The following is a 25,885-nucleotide window of genomic DNA, read 5'->3' on the forward strand; positions in this document are numbered from 1 at the left end:
ATCTGGGGAAAGGGGCACCGAAGCCACTAGGGTCTAATGCCGCGCTAAAGCCAGGCGGCTCTAAGCACGACAATAACCCTAACAGCAACAACAATCCCAAGAAAACTAGAGTCAACCAGGAAACGAAAGGCCAAAAGGGCGAACGGCCAGAGGATTCCGTGACACCAACGGGGCAACGAAAAAGGATTAATTAAACCTAATAGACCCCGAACGGTGGGAGGGACCTCGGCCAGTTATTCGGAGGCCGCAGCATCGTACAGGAATAACGAATTCTGTGTTGCTGTGATGGCTGAGCCCTTCCTAGACATGACGCACGAACAGGCGGAAAATATCTGCCTACAAATACAGGGTAAGCTTCACGATGAGCTCATGGCAGACTTTGAAGCTTCCCTAACAAAAGAACCCAATGACATCAGGTTCCGGGGTAAAGCGCATCACTCAGATGGTGTCCTCAAAATTTAGTGCGAGGACACTTTCTCACTGAGACACTTTCTCTCTCTCACAACAATACCACCAACCATAGGATGTACAGGACATAGACACACATGTTAACAAACTTACGTCCCTACTCGTGACAAGCTATGAGCAGTCGTGTCCGTGTGCCGTGTCGCTTACCATACCAAGACAGGGTGGCAAACAGAACTGGTGGTGCCCCGAATTGGAGAGACACCGTCGGAAAGTCAGGAGGCTGTTCAACAGAGCAGGGAACACACGGCTGCCAACCGACTGGGACAAATATACAATCGCGAGAAGGCGATTCAAAAAACTACTGCGTATTAGGAAGCAGGAGTGCTGGAGACACTTCTGCACTAGTATCGAATATCGACAAACCACTCGATCGGATCCCTTAAAAAACCTGACAACACATTTACAAAAACAGATGAAGAAACTTGTGAACTACTTCTGGCAACCCACTTTCCAGGCTGTATAATTGCTAATCAGCAGTCAAGGCAACCTTACTCGGAAAGAGCCACGGTCAGCTCGGACTGGCAAGTAGCAGACAGAATAATCACGAATGAAAAGGTAGCATGGGCAATCAATTCGTTCCTACCATTTAAAGCGGCCGGCTTGGACGGCATTTTCCCTGGTCTACTGAGATGGAGTGGGAACTTAATAGTAGACTATCTTGTCTCAGTCTTCCGAGCCTGCATAGCACATCGCTATATACCTCTGAAATGGAGTAAAAATAATATTTATCCCGAAACCAGGAAGAGACGACTATACCCGGCCAAAATCCTTCAGACCCATTAGTCTCACCTCATTCCTTCTTAAAACGCTGGAGAGGTTGGGGGACCTGGAGATACGCAGTCGGGTAACCTTATCAGAATTCCTTCATCCAAATCAACATGCCTACAGTTCCGGCAAATCAACTGAATCATCACTACACAGCGTTGTATCTCGCATTGGCAACTCCCTGAAACTAAAGCAGTCAACCCTAGGCGCATTTATTGACATTGAGGGTGCTTTTGACAAAACCAATTTCACAAGCATTACCAGAGCACTCGAGACATGTGGAGTACCATCGACCCTTAAAGAATGGATCAACAACATGTTAAGACAGCGAGCTATACAATTTACCGTGAATACCACCACACGCGGTATTGTTAGTAGAGGTTGCCCACAGGGTGGTGTCCTCTGGCCGCTTCTGTGGAATCTAGTGGTAAATGAGCTCATCATAAAACTCAACGCTATTAATCTCTACACTGTGGGGTATGCGGATGACATAGCAATCATCGTATCGGGGAACTTTGAAAGTACCTTATGTGACCTCATGAGGAAGGCTTTCAGATTGATTGATCAAGTCCTTGGACCGCATAGACTACCAAAACTCTTCGACACAGAATTAAAACTAAAGGAAAACACGAAGTACTTAGGTGTGATTCTAGACAGTAAACTGCTCTGGAATAAACACCTGGAATACAAGCTAAGCAAGGCAACGATTGCGCTTTACCAATGCAAAAAGATGCTTGGCGTGAAATGGGGTCTATCGCCTAAGATTACCTTATGGCTATACACTGCCGTAATGCCGCCAATGCTAGCTTACGGAGCCCTGGTTTGGTGGCCGAGAACAGAGCTCCAAACGGCAGTAATCAAACTTGGACGCTTCCAAAGGCTTGCGTTGTCCACTGCAAGCGGCTGCATGAAAACAACGCCTACTGCAGCATTGGAGATAGCCCTACAAGTTTTGCCTCTGGAACTGCACATACAGCAGGAGGCGGCACTGGCTGCCATCAGGCTGAAGGTGCTAGATCTATGGGGCAAAAATCACTACAGCACACACACAGCGATTCTTAACAGGGTGTTAGAGTACCAACCTCTATTAGCCGCTCCATGTGATAGGATCGCAAATCAGAACATACTTAACAGAAGATACCATGTGCAAATGAGAGAAGAGGAATGTGATAGATCACCCCTGAATGAGCTGCGCATATACACCGATGGCTCAAAAACAGGCTGTGGCTCTGGAGCTGGCATATTCTCTCTTGATCTCAACATCAACATACACCTGCCCTTGGGCACATACAGCTCGATCTTTCAGTGCGAATGTATCGCTATAACTGAAGCAGCCAGAGCCGTGCAGCGGTTAGGAATTAATAACTTTTGTATTAAGTTCGTATCCGACAGTGCGTCTGTGCTGATGGCGTTGGTAAGCAAAAAGACCAACAGTAGACTGATACTGGAGTGTCACGATGCACTGGAGGCAATAACCCTGACAAACAGAGTTACCCTGCAGTGGATCAGGGGACATAGTGGATCACTTGGCAACGATGCTGCCGATGAGCTTGCGAGAAGAGGTTCGGAGATGAGGCCTGCAGGTCCGTATCCGCTCCTTCCCTTATCCTTCTCGCAGGTGCGAGCCTGGGTATGCCAGAGATCCACAGAGCTCCAACATCAACGTTGGTCACAAGGTGCGGGCTGCAGACAGTCCAAAATGGCTCTGCCAGCAGTCAACCGACAGCTTACCAAACAACTTCTAAACTTGAATAGAATAAATCTGAAAACAATGATAGGGACAATTACGGGCCATTGTCTCCTTAATAAACATCTTTATGACCTAGGCCCGACAGACAGCCCCCTGTGCAGAGGCTGTTTCAGCGCAGAAGAATCAGTCACCCACGTAGTCCTGGAATGCGAGGCTGTGACTAAGCAACGTGTAGAAATCCTCGGAACAGTGAGGGCGCTCCGTGAAGCCTGCGAAGTGCCCGGGAGGCTTCTGTGCTTTTGGAAGGAGTTAGGCTGGCTTAGGGCCGGCGCCCACTGCCGGCACGGCGTGGCATGGCACGGCAGAGCATCCCGCGGCATGCAATGGCATCCTGCGGCGTGCAGTGGCATCCCGCGGCGTGCAATGGCATCCCGCGGTGTTCCGCATCCTGCTGAAAGCCCAGCCACTCTGGTTAGTTTTGCTCCGCGCGTATTCGAAGTTGGTTGTGTTTTTGCTCCGCGCGTATTCGAAGTTGGTTGTGTCGCAAAAGAACATTTTGTTGTGTCGTTATGGTTGACTGGGATTTAGTATTAATAGCACTTCTAGCTGAAGATGAAGAGAGACAAATAAGAACTGCTAATTTGACGAACAGACAACTCTGGGTGCATAATTTATGGAGAACAAGATCTACAAATGGTGAATTCAGCAACTTATTTAATGATTTGAGATACGACATCCGAAAATTCTATGATTATTACAGAATGGACTATGAAAAATTTGAAAAGTTAAGTGATTTGCTAAAATCGCATATAAAGAAAATCAAAACTAATTTTCGATCGCCTATACCTGTTACAGAGAGATTGTCTGTATGTCTAAGGTTAGTAATTGTTTTTTATAATCAGCTATCTATGATCACAAATGTACCTACAGTACAGTATGATAAAAAGCGAAAGTATTATAAAAAATTTAGTTTTCATAATCCGGCAATTGAATATTGGAGTTATTGTCATATATATCACTATTATTTTGATGTCTGGATATAGGAGTAGGTATGTATTCTATATGAGTAGTACCATAGTTTGGTTCGGAGTTATATTGTTGATCGGGCTTATTAAATGAAGAAAAATTGTGTAAAGGATTTCTTCTTTCGATAGTTGTATTATGGGTTCTGGCAACAGAAGTTGGTGCGTATTGCTGAGATGAATGAAATTCATTTGAAATATCGAATCCTGAACTTGATGTCGAAGGACGACTTCGCTGCACAACTGAACTTAACTCCACATTTTCCAAATGCTTTATTTCTGCATCAGTAACAATACGTAAAACATCGCGTTTTATTTCAGCTTGTAATTTTGGTGACAAAGTCTTCGCTGTTGCCGCCATTGCTTGAAAAAATATCTCCATAGGATGTTGTTCCTTCTTTTGGTTTTCAATGTATTTTTTTAATATTTCTGCTGTTGTTTCTGTATACTGTGTTTGCGATGACATGTATGATCGCTGACGAACATGTCTAGCTGGTCTAGAATCTGATGCATGGGATGAACACGACATTTGAGATACAGGCGATTGTGCTTCAGGAAAATTAACAGTTGATGCTATATTGGGAGGTTGTGTATTTTCGATATTCTGCGTATCTTCGGAAAGCTGTGTATCGTCGGAAGAAGAGTCTAAATTTGAGAGCTGAGGTCTATCTTGAAAAAACTTTTGCAGAAATTCAAGTTCCTTTTCAAATTTAATTGGTCGCCTCTTTTTGGCAGCGTCACCGCTTTTGGACACCCTGTTTTTTAAGGCTTTTCTATAATTGTTACGAAGGCAGCTCCATGCCTTCTGACATTCTTCATCTGTAACAAGAATGAAGTATTTTAAATAACACACGCTTTTAAGTCGTCTACTAATGTTTTTTTTTGTTTTGTTACAGGTATCTAATAACAGGAGCTTCTTTTAAGTCTTTAGCTTTTAGCTATCGTATGGGATTCACTACTGTGCGTAAAATAGTCCACGAAACCTGTCAAGCAATATTTACTGTATTAAGATCTACTGCATTGCCGAAACCCACGAGCCAACAATGGCAGTCAATTGCAACCGACTTTGATAAATTTTGGAATTTTCCTAACTGCATTGGGGCCATAGATGGTAAGCATTTCAAGATTAGAGCTCCTAATAACAGTGGAAGTATGTATATCAACTACAAGAAGTTCTTTAGCATCGTTTTATTAGCTGTCGTGGATGCAAAATACAAATTTGTGATTGTAGATGTCGGAGCATATGGTCGAAATAGCGATGGCGGTATACTTCAAAGCTCCAAATTTGGTTCGAAACTACGTAATGGTTTTTTAAGCATACCACCGGAAAAAGCTTTACCACATTCAACTCAAAAATTACCCCACGTATTTGTTGCTGATGAAGCCTTTCCACTAACAAAAAATATTATGAGACCATACCCCTCACATCTTTTAAATGATGAAAAAAAAAGGATATTCAATTATCGCTTAAGTCGAGCACGGCGTATTGTAGAAAATGCTTTTGGAATGTTACAAGAAAGATTTGAACTATTTCAAAAAGGTATAAAAGTTCAACCAAAGTACGTTAACAACATTATACTAGCAAGCACGTGTTTGCATAACTTTATCATTGATGATCATTCTATGGAGGCACTTGGCTCTAATACTAATAATGCAATCGATAGAACCAATGATACAGTTTTCAATAATCTGGAAGGGATGGTTGTAAGAGATTGTTTCACGGAATATTTTTCTAATGTTGGTAACGTGTACTGGCAAAATGAAATTGTTAATAGATGTTAGTTTCTATTTCTGACAAAAAATAAATAAAAAAATAACTTACGTGTTGTATTCATTTCTTCTGCAATTTTCTGCCATGCGTTCCTTTTCATATGTTGATCCATGTAGAAACGAGAGGAGACATCGTATATACACTCATGCGAACGAACCAGATTAATCAATTTCTCTTCATCCATTTTCCCGTATTTTACGTGAAGTAATTTACTGTATCGCGTACGCACGTGCTAATTACTTGCCACGCTCAGTCAGTGTGAGAGAAAAAATCGCGCGCGCCAGTGCGTTTTCTCCCTCCCTTGCCCCCGCGCACCGACCGGAATGCGCCCCATCGAAATGCTGCACAAGTTTCAACCTTATTTCAACTAGCTAGCAATCATAATTCCTCGATCCAAAAATGACCCATATGTCTCACGGGATGCAATGGCGTGCCGCGGAATCCCGTGGAATGAAAAGGCAAGTCACGTCATACCGCCGCATCCTGCGGCGTGTCGCGTCATGCCGCGGCATCCTGCGGCACGTCGCGGCATCGTGGTATCAAAATAAGGTAACGTAAATTCTAAACTTATTGAGATAAGATTCAAAATAATTTAATTAGTATTGAAATCCTTTGCCATGACATGCCGTGCCGTGCCGGCAGTGGGCGCCGGCCCTTAGTTAGCCAGGACTTTACGCACAATGGACCTATTGAGCGTCTAAGTGCGGAAACAGAGTCCACACATACATACATACACACCCGATCGAAGGCTTTCGCTATGTCCAAACTTACCGCCAGCGCCTCCCCCTTGGACTCAATTGCCTCTGCCCATCTATGTGTAAGGTATACTAGAAGGTCACCAGCCGAACGACCACGACGCAAGCCGTACTGATAATCGCTAATCAGTGTGCCCTCTAGATGTGCCATTGTTTGCTTTATGCAAATAGTTTCGAAGGGTAGGAAATAAAATTCTTGCCAGAACACATATTCATATATTTACAATATATCGTAAGAAAGAGTTACAATGATTAGTACCGATCTCAAACGCGGTAACCATTTATTCAATAATTGTTTCAAACACTGAATTGTACAATAATATTGTAGTTTGTCAACGAAGTATTCTACACCATACAACAACGGTATAGTTCACCCGCGACGGGTATCCGTCACCCGCACTACTACCACCCGACGCACACTTCACTGGGCATTAGCCACCCTCAATAGTTTTAACACCAGTCGTGGACGCAATCCTCCCGACAGCGTGACCGCGTGACGTAGCCACCGGCCAAGGACCGCAATCACCGGACCAGCTCCAGCACCTGCAACGTTTTCATCGCTCTATTATTGCTTCACTACATTGATTTACCTATAAACGTCTCTCAACTTAAGAGGCCTATTAAACACCAAATATTTCTTTACCGATAAATTTCAAAGTTAACATTCGTAACCTATTGACTTAATAATTGACGTAGCGTATGAACTGGAGGTACAGGTTTGACTTCCGGCGAAGGAAGCCTCTAAACCTCGCAGGAGGTCCATATATAAATAGGCATGCAAATGTCATATAAATTTTTACAATGTATTATAATAAGAACATTAACAAAGGTTAAGTTATTAAATCTATGGTCCATATACTAACTTTGCCTTTAAAAAAATTATCACCTTCCCTTTGTAAGAATTACTTGGCAGTGATGTATAACTTCTAGGTTTTTGTAACAATTTTTTGTATACCACCACGATGGTGGAGTATGCTGGGACCAACAGGCGTTGGATCCCTCGGTATATAAAGGCAATGTTTTCAACAATTTTAGATATATTTTTACAATTAAACTGCTCAAAGAATATATAAACTTGTATGTATGTGTTATCCTTACGGATATTTTAGTTAAATTACTGTATTTTTCCTTACCTTGCACGCCGCAACACCACTGAGCGAAGCCTTCTCGCACATGACCAGTCCCAGTTCCGAGGTGTCGAATCCGCTCTCGCCCAGCAGATTTCGCCGCAACTCGTGGTAGACTAAGAACGACGCCAGAATCCGCTTGATGTCGTCGTGGCAGCTGTTTATCGAGCGACTGCTCGGCATTCCTGCAATATTTAAATAATTTAAATTTAAAGAAGCTAAAAAAAAAACATAATTTAAAATACAAGTCCGAATATGCTATGACCCACGTGTCTCTTCTGAGACGGCATATATCGAACTGAAGGTTTTTCAAACGAAATCAGGCCGGGTACTATACATATATATATATATATATATATATATATTAGATAGTATATAATTGAAACTTATACTGTAGATGCGTTTCGTATGACGTTGATTACTTTACTCAACACATAAACCGTCTTAGACACATACATATATACCAGATTAAGAAAGCACTTATTATGTAAAATAATTATAAGTTTTTATATATAATTTATATATATAAGTTTATAAATAATTATTAGTTTTCTTTTCGTTAACAAAAGACAATAATTTAAACAAATTAACCAAGATATAAAGTTAATTCTAGAATATTTAGTCTTCTATAACTATTTACAGAAAAAGCAGTCTGGTATGTTCAAACACTCATAACTGTTATTTTTAAATAACACACTGAACTAACAATAGAGCCACACCTAAATACTTCCTCAAGAAGGGCACGATCTTCAGCTCCCACTTGTCGAACACCAGAGCGATCTTCTGCTTCACGGCCAGCGTGAACTCGGTGGATATCAACGGCTCGTTCTCGTGGTCGTCGACGTCCATCTCGTCCGAGCTCCTCCGGGAGAGGGATTCCACTTGGGCCAGCAGGAGCTTTATCTGCCACATGTGGTAGGAGCTGGGCTCCGTGCGCATCAGTTTTATTATCTGCGGAAATAGATTGTCTTCGGTTAACCGAACTGAACCGAACAATTATTCACAAAAAATATGACGCAACCGTGTCGTCAATTAAAGAAAATTTAGCACTGACCAAAACATACAAAGGAATCTCATGAGATAAACTGTTTTTTTTATTAAAAACCGGTATTTTACACAGACTACTATAATAATAATACTAAGCCTGTTTTACAATAGTTGGCAGTTGATATATTACAGAAACCAAAAATATAGATTTAACCTAGTAACATATAGCTTAGAGTATGTTAGTAATACTTATATTATTTATCACTACTATAGTCGACGCATTTTAAACTTAGACGTCGGCAATAAATGTCACCGACTGTAGGAATGTGCTACCTGCGCACGCGGCGTCGATGCGTCGTCGTTAGATCTTCGACCTTCATTAGATTAGGTTTATAAACAACTAAAAAACACATCCCTACAAAAGATAAAAAACGGCATATAAGCTTCTCTATGATTACGTCGAAACAAACATTTTATCTTACAAATTAGAAATCGCTGGTCGTGTCCACATGTTATAGGGACGGCACCGGTTTTTCTATATATATATATATATTTTTCGTATCTATGTCAATTTATATCATGCGTTTGTCCCAATTGTGTGGTCCTAATAATAAAAAAAAGAAACTTGTATTTTCAAATAGCGAAAAGTTATTGCCACGAACATTTAATATAATTTAGCATATCGATATGTAGTTTTCAAATTCGCAGCACATCCCTACTGCACCTCTCTACAAAACCTGTTAGTGCGAGCGAGACAGCCAGATAAATATGATTTATGACCCGAAGCCTCAGTTCAGAACGCGTCGACTGTAAATGTAAATGAGTAGTTTTTGACATTAAAAACTCTTTTCGATTACAATAATTTCGCCTGGAAGAGGTTTCTCTCGCATTCGCCCGTTACCTTCAAAAAACTCGTCCAAACGGGCAGAGCCCGCAACACGTCCTTGACCACACACTCGTAGGTGACCACGCTCAGGCTCTGGATGAACTCCTGCTCCTCCTTGCTGTACTTTCGGCACACGCAGGTCCCGTTCGTCTCCTTCCCGCCTCTCTTCTTCTTCAAGACGAGGCAGTCACCGCAAACGTTCGCGCCGACGTGGGCGTCGTCCCGCGCCAGGTAGTGGCGGATGAAGCCCCGCACCTGCTCGTCGTTGCTGAAGAGGTCGATGTTGTCCGGCTTCGCCGACCAGATGTTGGTCTGGTCCAGCGTGAGCGTGTGGCCCAACATGGTGGTGAAGCCTTCCGGGTCTTTGCTGTAGGGCAGGCAGCCGGCTCGCTGCTTTATATCTACGCACCACGTGTATTCGAGGAACGTTCTGGAAGTATATGAATGACGATGGGTCCACTTCATACTAAATATCCAAAGAGACAATCGGAATCGAACCCGAGAACTCGCATCCATAAGCCGAACGCCTTAGCCATAGAACCAAAAATAAAAACTGAGATCAGTTAAACCGACAAACCGTAACTTTAGTTTTTGAATAAAGTAAATTCTCACTTGAGTTGGTCCCAATTCCGGTCTCTCTCGAAGAGAATTGGCCAATATCTGGTGTCGTCGATCTTCACCACCTTCAGCTGGTTCAGTTCCGGTATGATGCAGGGAGCTTTGTATTCTCTCAGGTAATTATCCACGTCGATGACCTGAGAGAGGAAAATACACGATTAGCGTATACCTTCTAAGCGGCTGAACCTTTTCCGACTTCGTCTCAGACCTCTTCAGTAGATCGACAATCCTTCACCTAGTTGGCAATCACTAAAAATATTTAAGTCTTTGAGCTTAACTGTTAAAATAATACTATATAATATATTTTTACATAGTATTCACATGTAAGTATCAAATCAATGTATACAAAATATTGTAAAAACCATTTTGAAAAAGTATGGAGTTTCTTGCCCACTCTTCTCCATATGGAAAGGGTAAGTAGAGTCACAGTCAATGATGTTAGATTGATTCAAAATTGACATTTACTACCAGTTCTCAAGTCAAGGGCGTAGAACGGAAGAGAAGAACTGGCAAGAAACTCTCCGCCACTCTTGCAAATTGTTTGAACTGGAGCCAGTCAATCCCAAGGATTTAGGACAAATTTATGAAAATCTTCATTGATTAATTTACGTTTAACGAAAGTTTTCAATTAATAGTACAATTCATGATTTTACCAGCGCCCGCGCGTCAAGGCGTTCGCTCTAATGACTAGTGAAACGAACGTATGCCTGAAGCTCGCGTGAGATGAGACGGATGATACAGCTCTCGGCCGGAATCGAAGGAATTACCTGTATGAACGCATAGCAAAGACTCCCGGAATCTATGTCCCGGGGCAACACCAGTCTGTTCTCTACGGCCAGGACGTACAGATGTCTGAAGGCCTGCAGGTGGTATCTGAAACATTGGATTTAGGAAATAATTGTTAAGTAGTTACCGAACATTTTGACCGATCTTCTTTTTTGAACTTTCAGCTTTCTCAGAATAAATGGAGAAGCGGAAATTACCTATTATCTTCAGTGTGAGTTGGAAATTTGGGGAAGAAAGCGATCAACAAGGCGGCCACCGCTTCGGGCGTACTCGCGAGGGTCGCTCTGCCGCCGCCCAGGAACAGCAGCCCCAGGGTCATGTGGACGGCCATCTAGAATTTTTGGTTATACTTCAAATCAGGGATTCCGGGACTCTGCTACTCTAAACGGGTCATGTAAAAATTTAGTTAAGTTTTATTTCAGCATTAAACTCTGCGTTACCTGAGCGCCATGCGTGAGCGGGGCGTGGGCTTTGGGCCGAGAGGGCGCCGGTCCCCGAGAGGCCGCGGTGCGCGCGCGCAGCCTTCGACACAAACGCATCACTTCGAGGTCTCCGCGACCGGCCATTATCTGCAATATTATTCTAGTTTTATTTTTTATTAGATAAATAAACAATATAATATGTAAAGCGCTATTTTCATATGTCAAATTTAACAAACTAAATACTTTAGCATTAGTTAACGTATTATTTTAATTGTAAATAAGGAATTGACTCACGCAGCCGGCGGCGAGCAGACAGACGCAGCTGCAGGTCTCCAGGGTGGCTGCCCCGGCCAGTTCCGGCAGACGTCTGGGGGGCGAGGCCAGGCGGTTGGCGTAGTACAGGACCGTTTCTTTGGCGATTTCGTTCCCGGAGCCCGCGAAGCGCAGCCCGAGGGCGAAGCACGCGCCCGCCACTATGTTGCAGTAGGCTTGGCTGGAAGATATTTTTTTGTATCGCGGCCCAAAAAACCCATTCAAAGAACGGATGCGTCGCCTATGAGGAAAGCCCAAGGAACACGCGGAGGTCGTATCTCCTTGGAAAGACTGTTAATATAATAACGACGTTGGGCGTTTCGTTGATCCTCGACGCTGACACGAAACGAGGCACTCGGCCGTGGAGATGGTGGAACATTTAACATAACAATTGTTTAAGTGCTGCTGCAAATAGTTCACAGCGAGCACACGAGATGTTATATATACACAATGGAGGGCGTAATTGATAAATAAAACTGGTAACTAACGAAAAAGCAAACGCAACGTGGCCAGAGGCCGTGTTCAAAACTATTAAGTTACAAAAATATATATTAGTTTATAAGTAAAAGCAAACAATCATCGCACTCTTGAAGCCAATATGATTTTATAGTTTTAGTTTTTATCCCGCTCATAAATAGTATTGTCTTTTGTTAACATGGCCTTTGCACATTAAGAAAACACCTTTTCACTGGATTGAAGCTATGTATTATTGTTATAAACTTATAATTATTTTAAATTTCATGTCATCGTTTAGTCGATATCAACTCCGGGAAAATAAATACAGATAATAAAATTTTCTCTACAACTGTGATACTTTTGACATTCAACACCTTTTGTCTTCAGTCACAGTGATCATGCACGCTGTAAAGCACGCGAAACGTCGGATAAATTTAAAGAGAATACGGAAGTATAACTTAGATTTACGAACTCTTCAATTGGTTATGAGCAACCACGTAATGTCATCTCAGTTAAAAGCTCATCTCAACCGAAATGACAACCGCCAACGAATTGAACTCACGTCACCATATTTACGTTTAAAATAAACGTAATATTTTAGTTTTTTCTAAAATAAAACGGTCAACTGAAGCCACTCACTTCATAGCCTCGTAGTCAATATTTGCCTCAGTGGGTTTGACGAAGCAGTACGGCCGGATGGTGTCGGGGACCTGATCTTCCACCCAATCCTCCATGGGGCTGATACTGTCCCACAGCACCAGACCTGAAGCACATACGTGTTATACGTAAGCCGATGAGCGCATCTTTTTCATCGATCAGTATTCAGATAACTCACCTCTGGCGATAATCCTCAACATGAGCAGATCCGGTCTGACGAAGTCCAGCATGTAGGCGGTCGTGGGGGGCTCCAACCACTCGGCCACGGCCGCGTTGTTCGTCTGCATGTAGATGAGGCCCAGGGCCAGAGTGGCTCCCGGGGAGGTCACGTCCAGGTTCACGGTCGAGCCTTCGCGAATGGCGAACGATCCTTGCTTGTATTTCTCTTTTTGGGATCCTGAAATAATATTATTTTAATTACTGAAACAAAATCAATACCCTTAAACGAATATTAATAAATTTGTTTGTGATCGAACCCATCACTATTATTTTCTTAAAGAGGTATATTTCTTTTTGAATTATAAGGAGAGAAAAAATATATAAAAATAAATAAACTACACTGGAAACGGACGGGGCACATGGCAAGAGGAACAGAAAAGAACATGGCAAGAGGAACAGAAAAGAACATGGCAAGAGCTAGAAAGCAGTAAACTGGGGTCCAAAGTGCAATAAACGAAAAAAAATTAATAAGAAAAGAAAATTTGTTTGTCGATAGACCAAATTAAGGATGCAGCAGGTGGTACACGGTACATGGCAGACAGGAAAATGCAGCCTGGTTTTGTGGAGGCCTTTGCCATAAAACCTACGCTGTATTTTTCAGTAATACAAAACCGCATCGCATTGGATCCACGGAGAGACGAACACCTGCGGTACATCATCTCTTTGAGCCAGCAGCGCAGCACATGAGGTATGTGAAATCCTTCGTCTCCTACTGTTATTCTTTCAATATTATTCTACAGCAGGGAGAACTCCCAGTCCACTCTCTCTTCGGTCATACCGTGCTAGACGCTTCTAAGAATTCCTCTCGCATAGGAACTTCGGAATAATATTTTGAACTCAAGGTAAACTTAATCTTTTTGATTATTTACTTAATTCACCGAAGTCTTGAGGCAACAATTGTTATTACGACGCAGATACGAACACACGAGTTCAGAGTCTGTCAGGTTTAGCCATAGGTCCAGCAATGTTAATGTTCTTTACCATTAAACCCTCGACGGTCCCCTCCCAGCATGTAGGTCCTGAGCGCCGGAGCCAGATCGCCCAATTGCGGACTGTCTCCGGCCCTCAAGCAGACGCAGCCCAAGGCCAGGCCGGCGGCCAAAGCGTAGCCTTCGCGTTCGACGCAGTTCTCCATTTCGGGACCTGGCGGTTTGCCTGAAATGGCTTCCTTATTAGTAAACGTTTTTTTTATTATTATTGTTTCACTGGGAATCAAACTTAGGATTAAAAATTAATAAGGTTAGGCAGATAGAGTGGTGGAAATGAACAGGGTTCTAAAATATTACCTCGGATCTATATCTCGGATTAATACCAAATATATTATTACGAGGACGGGTCGACAGCAATGTTTCTAGATTTTTCCACTACTTATTGAGCTTTTCAGCAGGCTGAAATGTGATTTCTGACCGTTTCAGGAGAGGGTCAATCACATATTAGAAAATTGTAATTTTCATGTTACCCTAGTTTTCAGGAAGCTGAAACCTTTTTTCAGTCGGTTTCAGAACATGTGTAGTAGAGTGGTGCAGTTTTCAGGAGACCTGTTTTCAGGCGTTTTCAGGCCTAGGTATATCCCTTTAATGATGGAATATTCTAGACCGAACTTTCTAGGTGTGAGACAAGGACGAAATGATACAAGAGAGAGAGAGTGAAGATCAGAACTTTCTCGAAACTAGACTGAGCACTCTAGAACGCCGTACTACAAGGACGGAGCAACGTGCGAAAGAGACAAAGAGTGCGGACGTTCTAGAATTGTGCAATCGCTACTCAGTAGCAAGCCCGCCTAGAAAGTTCTCGAATATTGTTTAGAATTATTCCCAGGGATATATAAGCGAGCCGAAACGCGACTAGTCACCTTTAGTTTGGAATCCGATAACAAGAGAGAAACACCGAAGCGATAAAGTGCGAATAAAGTGAATATAAGTGATAAAGTACTGTGTCAAGTGTGCATAAGTGAAGTAATTAGTGACTGTGTTTTTGTGTGCTATTAGTGCATTTCTGCAATTAATTTATGCCCATAAATTCCTCATTGATTTATTAAGAAATAAACCTTTGAAGAAATCCACGGCATTTTCTATCAGATCCCCTAGCTCGTAACTCTGGTTGGTTGACTCATTTTCCGCACTAAGACTCATAATAGGTCCATGTGCGTAGCTCGTAACAAAACATACGACTTTTTTAATGGATCATAGGGAGCAGTTGGCAAACGGACAGGAGGCCCATCGGCAGTTAAGTAATACTGCCGCCCATGGACACTCTCAATGCGATAGCGTTCGCGATCGCGTTGCCGGCTTTTCAAAAGTTACGGCGCTCTTTTCTTGAAGGACCCTAAGTCGAATTGGTTCGGAAATCCTTCAGTGGGCAGCTGGCTCCACATGGTGTCGGGGCACAGAAAAAACCTACCGTGACAACCGATACTGAAACTTACCTATCTCTCGTAACAACACCTGAGCGTAATGCGCGTGCGCAGTCCGCTGATACAGCAACCCTACTCCGAGCAGCGCAGCTACTAGGATGCCGTGCTGAATATCTAGTTCCACGCTACTCGGAGGAAGCAGTGCCTCCACGTGGATACTCAGCATTTTCGTTGCTTGCACGTCCATTGTACCTGATTTCAATATATTTATTTATTTAATAAAATATGTAAATGTATCAGAGAAAACACGAGAACATCAAATACAAGTATGCCCGACATATTACAAATAAATAAATAATGATAATTTAATAATAAAAACTGTTTTTTTTGTAATCTTTATAGATCCCGGATCAATAGCGGGAGCATTTCCGCTTTAAGAGGAGATCGTCGAAGAGACGTAAGAGATCGTTCATTACACACAGATCTATTTATAAATATTTTGAGTTTCAGTTTCCAGAAGAAAACAAATATTGGATTTAACATATATATATATACTAAACATGGGTTTTTTTTTAATTTTATTTATGTTTTGCTTCTGAAATTCATCATTATTTTATGATGAATTTCAGAAGCAAACGCGAGCCGAGGAGAAATAGTGAAACGTCGAGCCCCACCCCTAAACGTAGCGGCGAGCCCCAGAAGCAATCCGATGCTGATCATCTCGTGGCACTTGATGAGGTACTCGTACATGGTCATGTACGGCATATCCTTCAGGTGACCGTTCAGGCCCAAGGCCAGGAGGAATCCCGCGTGCTCGGTCGACATGTCTTGTGTCCCCTGGAACACGTTTCATATTTTATTACGATGAGTATTTGCAAGTGGAATAAAATAAGGACATTATTTAATTCTATAATAAAAACCATAAATCAAAATTAACAGATTGTCAAAAAGTTTCTTGCCAGTTTCTCTCTTCTAGGCCTTAAAAGTGGCAGTAAATTGAAATTTAGAAAGTCGTTTTGCCTAAAAATTTATAACCATATTAATAGGAACGAAAACGCTCACCCGTTGCTTGTTATAAATGACCCAATTGGCATCGATGCTGGATCCCGTCATGGGGACGAGCGCCAGGCCCGCAGCCACGCCGTTGTGAAAGGTCGGCCACAGCAGACAGTGCGGAGATGTGTCGTTGGCGCTTAGGTTTATCGTGTTACAGCGCGGTGGAGGGCCACGACCGGAGACACATAGTTTTGGTAACGTCAAAGAGTCCGTGGGAGGACACGCCAGGGTTCGTAGAGTGACCATGCCCCTGAGAACAATTATCAACAGATATGCTGCTGTAAAAAAATATTTATTTTCTTAATATTACCCAACAGAACAACTAAAATACTACAAGAACAATTTGTCCCTGAGACCGTTTGATTTCAATATAAATTCGACATAACAAATAATTCAGGCATTTTGTATACATTCATTTTACTTTGACAGTTAATTCTCTGACTATTGTGGAATGTCGATTGTATTGTGTAACATAATATGATCATTAGTATTACATCGAGACTAAATTTTGGAAAAGTGTCCCTTGAATTATTTGTACAACATCATTTCTGCTCGATGTTATCCATTCGTGGTGAGTGGTCGTAATTGAATTCGTGTATGCGGTGATGTTAGTTATTTTTGACTACGTATTTGCGTGTTGTTCCCACGGGAATGTAAGTGCGTGCTGCATCCTGCTGATGTCATGTGGAACATGGTGTGATGGTTGCAGCTTACAATCGTTATGTAAATCAAGAACTTGGCGATTAAAAAAAGAGTGGCGGAGAGTTTATTGGCAGTTCTTCTCTTCCGTTCTACGTCTTTGATTTGAAAACTGGCAGTAAATGTAAAATTAGAAGCATTTTGTATACATTTTTGTTCTTGACGATCATAATTGTACATTGTGTTACCTGTAAAATGCTGTAAAATGGATACAGCTATACATGTTACTATGAAATGAATGACTAACCTCCCAATTGGCAAGGCCATAGTCCTAGTTCCGATGGCGTATAAGTATTTTTCCTGCTCCTCAATAAAATCGTGATCCGACACTTCAGGTCTCTGGGTAAGGTTGATTGTCACCGGTTTCGACGATTGTAAGAGGTTGTACACTTCGGTCATCCTACAAATTTCAACAAATTTATCGAACTAACTACTTTATAGATAGATATTGTTAAGCGGCCTTAATTGCGGACTAAATCCCGATAATACAAAAAACATTTTAATGCTGGCTGCGAAATGTAAATCTGGGCAATATTTCTGCAACAGTATATGGCTCATTACTTTGTCATCACACGGTCTACATACATGGCTTGACTAGAACTTTAAAAAAAAAAAACCTCTCGAAAACGTGTTAAAAAATACTCAATAATAATTCTTGTTTGTTTTGATAGACTAGGGATATTACCGAAGGAAATATATTAAATGATAATTTATGCAGAAAGAAATATTGACTGAATGTCATGATGCCTCACCTACGATCATCAGGGTAGAGCATCTTCAGCAGTTCCGTATTCAAATGCTCCATTCCAGTGATGTCTTCGTCAGATTTGGCGCTGACGTCATCCAAGTAAGTGTCCTTTTGTGTAAACGCCGTGTCTTTCTCCAGCACTTCGAGGGCTAAGGCTGAAATTTATAAAGGGATTTTTGTAAAAATTACAGTTCAGTTCATGTTTAGTCGTTATACTGATAAGGTTATACTTTTTGTTGGCTGCGCCAGCAATTTTACAGTTATAAAGGGTATTAACTTTATTTTCATATCTATATGTCGCAGATTCAACACGATTAATAATTGCAAAATTGGTGTTACTACCGTCGTCCGACATTATAACACAGTCAATGCGCACATCCGGCGCAGGCGACGTTCGAAACTCAAGTGACTAAAGAATTCACTTACTGCCACGAAACAGTCGCGCCACTGACATTTGGTAGATCACACAGACTAGGTATTGTCAATTGTCAACGTTGACAGTCTTTCTTTACATACCATACCGCATTCTACGACTAACTTCAGAGTGGCGGGAATTTTAAAATATTCATTCTCCGACATATATATATAGGCATCATATATATATATATGATGACTTAGATGATGGTATATGTGTCAAACACAAACAGAAAAATTACAACTTGTCAACTAGGAATGGAACATAGTGTACTAAACTTAAAACTAAAGGACAAGAGAAGAAATAAGAAAAAAGAGAAAAGTTTTTGGTGCACTATCCCATTGCAAAGAAACTGAAGTGGAAATAGGCTGGCCACACCGCTGGCATGAACGATGGTAGATGGAGGAAGAGGGAAAAAAGAGAGGTCGCCCTCTTGCACGGTGGGCTGACGAGCTCAAGAAATTGATGGAGAAGATTGGGAGGAAAACGCTCAAGACAGAGAGAAATGGAGCCAATTAGAGGAGGCCTATACTCTATAAGTGGTCCTTGAAAAATACAACAATATATATAATTTATTTATTTTAGGTATGTGTATGTAGCAGCCAACTAGCTTAATTAGCTGTTCAATTAACAGCATAAGCCTTTTAACTAAACGGCGCCGTTTAACGGCTTGCAAGACATTCAGCCGTAACGTTTGTTACAACATTTAATAAACTGTCTTGCTAATGCTTAGGCCAATCGTACGATAGGGTCATTATTTGGCAGAAATAAAAAAGATGAAACTTACGTTTCACCTACATATAAAGAAAGATTTCTTTTAAGATTAAATTGCTTCAGTCAAATTCACATTATTATTGTCACTAAACTCTTTCATTGAACTTATCGTTTTTCATGAAACTTCGGACAACACCATCAAGGTTGTGGTTTGCCGACGCCATATTGACAGTTTGAAGAGTTTCGTTTCGAGTTTGAGCGTGGCAGAAAGCGGAATTACATTAAAAAAAAACAGTCAACAGGCTAGGCAAGTAATCGATCCAAGTCATTTGCCTAGATTTTTGATCAACTGGCTGAACATCTTTTAGGCCACTAGTTAAACTGCTAGGCCGTTAATTGAACGGCTAATTAACCTAGATGATGTTGATGTGACATGTATATTTTGTAAATGTTGCCAGGCTAATTAATTTTTATACGAATATCCATCGGACTGATCAGCAGTACGAAGTTGGAAGGTTGACGAAGGAGGTTGAATAAATTATTAGTTTTATAACGATATATAATAATTTCTCAATATATCTTGAGAATCAACAAAAATAGAACTTCCCAATACCCCATTTTCTTGGTATCTTTGGTACTTTCTCAATAAACATATTAACTAAATATGTATTTTAAGTTTAATTTTATTTTCCACATGCGAACGGCCTAACTTTGATTGTCGTGAGAAACAAAATATTACAATTACCTTAAACAGTCTGTATTATAATATAATCACGGAAATTTAAAGTATTAACTCAGCAATCTAGGCACATTTTGTGTAAAGAGAGACGGTCACACAAAACTCAAACACATATATCTAAGTTACAATACATACTTTCCAAGTAATCATCAGTGGAGCTGATCTTTTCCTTTATTCCCGCCTGGATCGCCAAGTCTTCCCTCATGGCTAGGCGGTAGGCGGCGGGAGGCCAGTCGGTCGGAGGCTCTGCTTTGCAGCGGTTGAATATGGTGATCAGTATCAGGGATAGCGCTGGAGGCAGCTTGTCTAGTTCCCGAGGGGTGAAGCCTAAAAAAATATTTTTACACATTATGACTAACAAATTATTAGAAAGGAACACTTGTTAAAGATTTCAAGCTGTGTTCGGTATATCGACTCCCAAAAGTGTTAACTATAGTAAACTAGCTGCCTCGCCAACTTCGTTTCTCCTTAATGTGGTTTTAGTTAGCCTTAATACCGTGACACGAAAGAATAATTTCACTGTATTATCGTCACTATAATTTGAATTTGATTTAAACTTCGGTCTAAGTAACACGTGGTATGCTAACACCAAAAATTAAAAAAGTAGAAATAATTAATTTTCACGGTATTTCGTTAACTACAAAATAAATTTAATTTATACTTTAGCCTCAATAACACGTGGTAATCATGATATTGAATTGTAGCTTATGACACGTTTGTCGGTTTACCATAGCAGTGCCATCTATTGATTACTTACTCAATCCAGACGAAAAGTATCGACATCTGTTATAATCAATTAATTTTAGACAAATAATTTGCAATAAAATAAAATTGCGACTATAATTAAAGATTTAAGCTATCCTATCTCTTAAGTTGGACCAGACTGCTCACGGTGTGCCAATTTAATTTAAAATCGGTTAAGTAGTTTAAGAGTCCATGGCGTACAAACATCGTGACAGGAGATTTATATATATTAAGATATAAGTTATTTCACCTCTCTCACACGCGAGCATGACGGCAGCAGCGTGAGGCGAACTGTGCGTGGACGTGGAGCCGGCCCTGGGAGTGCTGGTAGTGAGCCCTGGGGCTTCGCCCCCCGCCACGCACAATGTGCGAACGCCTGCCCCACGACCGCAACCCGCCGACGACAAGATCTGGTGGTTCATTACAAGATCTATCAAAAGAGAATCATCTCTGGATCATTAGAACCAATTTTGAAAACCTGATACCAATAGAAAGCCATGTTAAGTTTTATAGGTTATATATTAACCAGATAATAGAAAATATAAGATCGAGTCCTAGAGAAAACGGCCTACAGCACATTTGCTGGAAAACATAATATGTTGCATTAAAGTTACACATATCTAACTATGATATCATATAAAAAATGTTCCTCCGTCTACCCGTCTGGCTGTCTCGGAATTGATTGCGATTTTCATCATTATCTAGAATGATTGATCAACGTTTGATGGTCGCTAAAGTTAAGATAATGTTGACAGTGTATATAATGAAAGTACTCTCACCTCTATGATGTCCTTAGAAGTGTCATTAACTTGAGATATATACGGGAAACAACCTTCGTCCACGTCCTTCAACACAGAGTTCAAATAGGCGAATATATTCGGCGGATCCGCGCTGAAATAATTCGGCAGAACCAACCTCTTGCGGACGTCTTGCTGTATTTGAGGCTGACTCTCACCCGCAAACGCGAAGTGCGTCGGGAAGTCCAACCAATAGTGATCCACGTACTTATCCAGACATACATCTTTAGCTATTTGATAAAGGAATTTTGAGACTACCCGCAAATCGTTCTCTAACAGCGTATTCAGTTTCAAGTCTTCGTACAGAAGGTGGAACGTGTAGAAGAGATGTACGGTGTACGGGAAGAGAAGAGCGTTCGAGTTGAACTGAATCGGCTTTTCTTCTTCTACTTTCTTCTTGGAATCCACCTCTAAGGCTTTGAGGTTTAGAACATTAGTTAGAGTATTGTTCATGTTTTTATGAAATTTCGAATGGATGACGTAATCCCAGTCATCTTGGGATCCGTCGTTTGATGTTCTTTGCTTTTTGGGCATTATTTCTGGATCTTCGTCTAAACTCTTGTATTTATCGATGTCGTAACCGATGAGCGACAGGATTAAGTTCGAGAACATGTCCCATTCCTGTTCGGGTGTTAAATCTTGAGTGCCTGGAGCGTTCCGAACGCCATACCATTTAATTAAAACCTAAAACAAATATATATTATGTAAAAATATCACAATATAATGTTTTTTAATGATAATGATCAGTTTTCTGGTCCTAATGAATGTCACCGTAGTAAGATGTATGCCACGCATACACACACATACATGAAGATTACCTGCATAGTAATATCCTTGGGAAGAGCAGAAGCCAGCGCGCTGCAGGTCCGCTGCAGCAGCGGCGCCTGCGAATGCGGGGGCAAAGCTATTCGGTACAACTGGCCGGATTCAAAGCGCACGCTCAAACGGTCGCCCGCTGCGTCACAAACGCCGCGAATACCTAAGCAAATGGACAAATTATTTTATTTTGGAAATCTTAATCAGTTAAGTCCTTCCTGGAAACTTTGCTCTTTTTAATGTCTCTTTTAGTTTCGAGAGTATAGCCAGACCTCCAGCTCTCACTTCGACTGTTATATTGTATTAGTTCGTTACATAGCAATTAACATTTCATAGTTTCGTTTATTATTTTTGTTTTATGCGAGTGGTTGCTAAAAACATCCCCAATTATTTGAAGACTCAGGAATCGTAGAATTAGGTCTCGCTTGTTCCACAAAAAGCTATCCCCAAAAAAGCTGTAGTCTTACCCAAGAATCTTTGGTTTACGCGAGTATTTTATTTGCTCTCATTATTCGTTACAGGAATGATACTCACCTAAAGTTTCCTTATGCTCCAATCTAGAAACAGAAGAATGGGGTACGGGAGACAGCAGATGTAGTGCAGAGTCATCGAAGGTTGTATCACAACGCGTCGGTAAAAGGCTGCTGCGACGAGGAAATGGGGACTGGAAGGTGGACCTCTTGGTGTAAGGGGAGTCGATCAGACGTGCCAGTACACCACCTACGTGGACCTGGAAATAAACATAATTTTGATTCTCTTCACTTGAACCAATCAAAGATGTCCTTCAAATGAAAAAGAAACTTAACAGTTCTTGAGTGTACTGTTCTAGAATATGGTATTATATTAAAATTTGTTAGGTCAAGGCCAATTAGTGATATTATTTGATATCCAGAACTCAATATAATTAATATCAAAGGATAAAAACCTACAACTCCACTTACCTTTCCCACCAAATCATTGCCAGATTGCAACACAATATTCCCAGTTTCATCTACCAATGCTATCATCTTCAGATGGTCCAGAACCACTGCATCCTTAGCTACCACAGAGGACATCCACCCCACTATAATATTCGTTTTACTTGTGTGTCCGTGTGAGTGAGACCTTTTTAATCTCATAATCTGTAGTTTACTGAGCCCGTCCACTTTCACCATATAACATAAGTACTCGTGGCCTACTAGATCTGTATGTAGAAATGCTTTGAGATCGTTCGGCTGTTCTATAGGATCGCGTCGTAATGATTGGTTTTCTGTGTAGATGTGCTCGATGCAGACATCTGGATATAGAGGCAGCGAAGGCGGATTCTGAATCATTGTATTGGCCATGGAAGGAGAGCTAGCTTGACCGATCGAAGCGTGAGGTGACATTCCCTGTTGGTGAAATATATTAGCCATAGAACTATTCTGTCTCGATACAGGTGTTGCTTGTTTCTTTGAATGTAAAGGACTTCCCCAACTCTTCATACTATGTGTCGGACTTCGAAAGTCACATGACTGGTTGAATGTGGTGGAATTCATATTTGAACACATAGATAAACATTCATCTCTAATTGCTTTTCGGATCTTCCACAACGAGTGAGTTCCTAGTTTCCAATCATATAGGAGTATAATGCTCGGATTTGATGCAACAAAGATAATTTGTAAATCCCCATCGTTGTAGTACTGCAAGCCTTGTGATGGTGACTTCATTAATATGGGTGTCACTTCGTCTAATGGATGACTTAATGAAAAGCATGTGGGCAATGGACACTCATGGTCGTAACCAGATATTGATTCAGCTCTTAATTTTGCACTCAAATGCTGCAGGGATATTTTAGATTTGGAAAAAGTACTGTAATGAGACTCATTATGCTTTAAGAGAGATATTGGAAAAATAGAATTGTGCAGTAGTGGTGTTGCATCTTTTTCTAAAAGGACTCCATATTTCATTGGCCAAACTTTTTTAACTTGAAAAGGAAGACTGGTAACATATTCTCTTCCATCGACTGCAAAAACCCTCATACATTTGTTATCTATTAGAAGTATTGAAGGCATGGTTTCCGACTGTAGGTGTTCTGTGCTATCCTCAATTTTTATGTTTTTTTTTGAGTCACCAATTTGTGAGTTAAGAGCATCTATAAGCATTGTATTTTTAATATCCACGTGGAAATCAGCAAAGGCTGCATGTTTAATAGGGTTTTCTATTGTGTAACAAGCAATTGTTTCACGTTGCTCAGGTGCCGTAACTTTTGAACCAGGTGAGGAAATTAAACCTAAAAACAATATTAATTGCAACTAAATATAGAGAAAAAAAAATAATGTCTAGTAACTAATGGAATTGTAAAAACATGAATAAAACACAGAAAATGAGATATCTATTTAAATGGAACTTCTTCACAAACAAATAAGAGATTCTAGTAGTATTACCGTGTAAATATTAAAATTAAAATCTATTTATTGATTATTACATTATCATCAAAAACAAACTTAAATACATACCTTTAGACCATATTGCTGTACATCCTTTGACATAAAGCTCTTCTTCATAATAAGAATCAGTCTTTGGATTCAAGCCTTTATTTTGTTTATTCTGTGCACAATTCAAATTGAACTTTTTACACATGTTGCTAGAGCTATTGGCACTGCCACCCTTAGATGTTCCAGACAGATCATCTTTTTTTAATCCACTCATAAGTTCTGACTTAATTGATATGTTAAAGTCATGTTTTAGGCGACTTGGTGGGCGAAATGACTCATTCTCCAACTTGCTATCCTTTGAAGACTTTGATTCATCCTCATCAACTTCTAAAATAATAATTTGAAAACAAAGTAAAAGCTTGCTAAACAGTCAGCATTTAGATAACAAAACATTCACTTAAAGAACTAAGGGTGACAAATGATGTGATCCTGTATCCTAATAATATCACAAAATACCTCGACAATTATTTTAATTATAAATTCATAAAAGACAGAAACTAAACATAATATGTTGCATAAGTGCTTAACTGAAAAGTAGGTAAACAGATGGTAAATTTTAATAAATCACATAATATGAGTGTTTTCTTACAAATACTGGTTTTTGTTTCCTACAAAAAATTACAAACATATTTCTCTTTCAATTCTATGAATATGCAATTGTCTTACCGGTAGCCTTATAATATACTTTTCTGATAGTCCACCATTCATTGTCTTCATCTTTGGTTTCCAAGATACTATCATCCTTTATTCCAAAGTTGGTTAGCTTATACAATAGGGAGTTTTCAGAGGCAGATACATTGTGCCCATTATTGTATATTTTCCCAGGATGGTTTGTAAGTACTGTACGTCCGTGCGGCACAAACTCCTAGTTACCGAAAATTTAACATTGTTATTCTAACTACACTTAAATCTGTATTTCGTTTTGACCGAATCAACGTTAGGGTTCAGGTAGCCGGAAATATCGAACATGAGATTTTTACAGAATTTATTGTAATTTGAAAGTTTAAGATGAGATTGTTTAAAATAAATATTTACCAACGGTTCAGATGCCGCAATCATAATATCTTCATCCAGATTTGTGGCAAACGAATTGATGCACCTTTTAAAACAGAAACTGTTGTTCTTATCCTAGTAATATCGCAGATCTATTTATTTTATTGACTAACGAAAAGCTGCTTCAATTTTAAAACATAATATTTCCCTAATCACAACACAACATCGATAAATGATAAAATTTATGAAATTTTTAAATTCTCGTAGATAACTGACAGTTACATCATACTGTCATTCCTCTAACTTTCATGGAACTAATTTTTATACAGCTTATAATTTGCAAAAGTGCTCTGCCTAACCTTGATTAACTATAGTCTTGTCAACGTCGTCATTACTTAAATATATATACATAAA

General features: G+C 40.5%; 3 protein-coding genes across 5 annotated transcripts; 1 reads left to right on the plus strand and 2 right to left on the minus strand.

Annotated features, from left to right (window-relative positions):
- Positions 1-3,446: 3,446 nt before the first annotated feature.
- LOC123713588 lies at positions 3,447-6,351 on the minus strand. The gene is made up of 2 exons (XM_045667328.1): positions 5,768-6,351; positions 3,447-4,764 (listed from the first exon to the last, which is right to left on the minus strand). The coding sequence occupies exons 1-2, from the start codon at positions 5,898-5,900 to the stop codon at positions 3,890-3,892; spliced, it is 1,008 nt and encodes a 335-aa protein (XP_045523284.1). The 5' UTR covers positions 5,901-6,351; the 3' UTR covers positions 3,447-3,889.
- On the plus strand, positions 3,493-5,766 carry LOC123713577 (protein ANTAGONIST OF LIKE HETEROCHROMATIN PROTEIN 1-like). Of its 2 annotated transcripts, XM_045667315.1 has the most exons (3): positions 3,493-3,800; positions 4,842-5,056; positions 5,177-5,766. In XM_045667315.1, the coding sequence occupies exons 1-3, from the start codon at positions 3,493-3,495 to the stop codon at positions 5,725-5,727; spliced, it is 1,074 nt and encodes a 357-aa protein (XP_045523271.1). In that variant the 3' UTR covers positions 5,728-5,766. The 2 variants fall into 2 exon arrangements, with proteins under 2 accessions (XP_045523271.1, XP_045523263.1); XM_045667307.1 differs by having other exon boundaries at positions 4,842-5,766.
- A 320-nt stretch (positions 6,352-6,671) lies between the features above and the next one.
- On the minus strand, positions 6,672-25,754 carry LOC123707608 (anaphase-promoting complex subunit 1). 2 transcript variants are annotated; one of them, XM_045657814.1, is made up of 26 exons: positions 25,514-25,754; positions 25,145-25,343; positions 24,500-24,805; positions 22,964-24,273; positions 22,557-22,752; positions 22,025-22,185; positions 21,189-21,890; positions 20,669-20,819; positions 19,801-19,992; positions 17,802-17,952; positions 17,297-17,449; positions 16,357-16,600; positions 15,969-16,131; positions 15,367-15,546; positions 13,923-14,096; positions 12,901-13,119; positions 12,705-12,828; positions 11,592-11,790; positions 11,316-11,444; positions 11,073-11,206; positions 10,857-10,962; positions 10,084-10,226; positions 9,487-9,901; positions 8,318-8,549; positions 7,605-7,783; positions 6,672-7,014 (listed from the first exon to the last, which is right to left on the minus strand). In XM_045657814.1, exons 1-26 carry the CDS (start codon positions 25,535-25,537, stop codon positions 6,994-6,996), a joined length of 6,207 nt encoding a protein of 2,068 aa, XP_045513770.1. In that variant the 5' UTR covers positions 25,538-25,754; the 3' UTR covers positions 6,672-6,993. The 2 variants fall into 2 exon arrangements, with proteins under 2 accessions (XP_045513770.1, XP_045513759.1); XM_045657803.1 differs by having other exon boundaries at positions 20,660-20,819.
- Between the last annotated feature and the right edge of the window lie 131 nt (positions 25,755-25,885).

The sequence above is a fragment of the Pieris brassicae genome, chromosome 1 (assembly GCF_905147105.1).
Source record: "Pieris brassicae chromosome 1, ilPieBrab1.1, whole genome shotgun sequence".
In the NCBI taxonomy this organism is placed as follows: domain Eukaryota; kingdom Metazoa; phylum Arthropoda; class Insecta; order Lepidoptera; family Pieridae; genus Pieris; species Pieris brassicae.

What these genes read in the sequence shown, in the direction of transcription:
- LOC123713577 (XM_045667307.1), top strand. Translation starts at nt 3,493, where the DNA reads ATGGTTGACTGGGATTTAGTATTAATAGCACTTCTAGCTGAAGATGAA. An exon ending in AGATTGTCTGTATGTCTAAG is followed by an intron (nt 3,801 to 4,841) that starts GTTAGTAATTGT and finishes GTTTTGTTACAG; the next exon opens with GTATCTAATAACAGGAGCTT.
- LOC123713588 (XM_045667328.1), bottom strand. Translation starts at nt 5,900, where the DNA reads ATGGATGAAGAGAAATTGATTAATCTGGTTCGTTCGCATGAGTGTATA. An exon ending in AGAAGAAATGAATACAACAC is followed by an intron (nt 4,765 to 5,767) that starts GTAAGTTATTTT and finishes TTCTTGTTACAG; the next exon opens with ATGAAGAATGTCAGAAGGCA.
- LOC123707608 (XM_045657803.1), bottom strand. Translation starts at nt 25,537, where the DNA reads ATGATTGCGGCATCTGAACCGTTG. An exon ending in AGTATATTATAAGGCTACCG is followed by an intron (nt 24,806 to 25,144) that starts GTAAGACAATTG and finishes TTATTATTTTAG; the next exon opens with AAGTTGATGAGGATGAATCA. An exon ending in ATGGCCTTGCCAATTGGGAG is followed by an intron (nt 16,601 to 17,296) that starts GTTAGTCATTCA and finishes AATTGTTCTCAG; the next exon opens with GGGCATGGTCACTCTACGAA.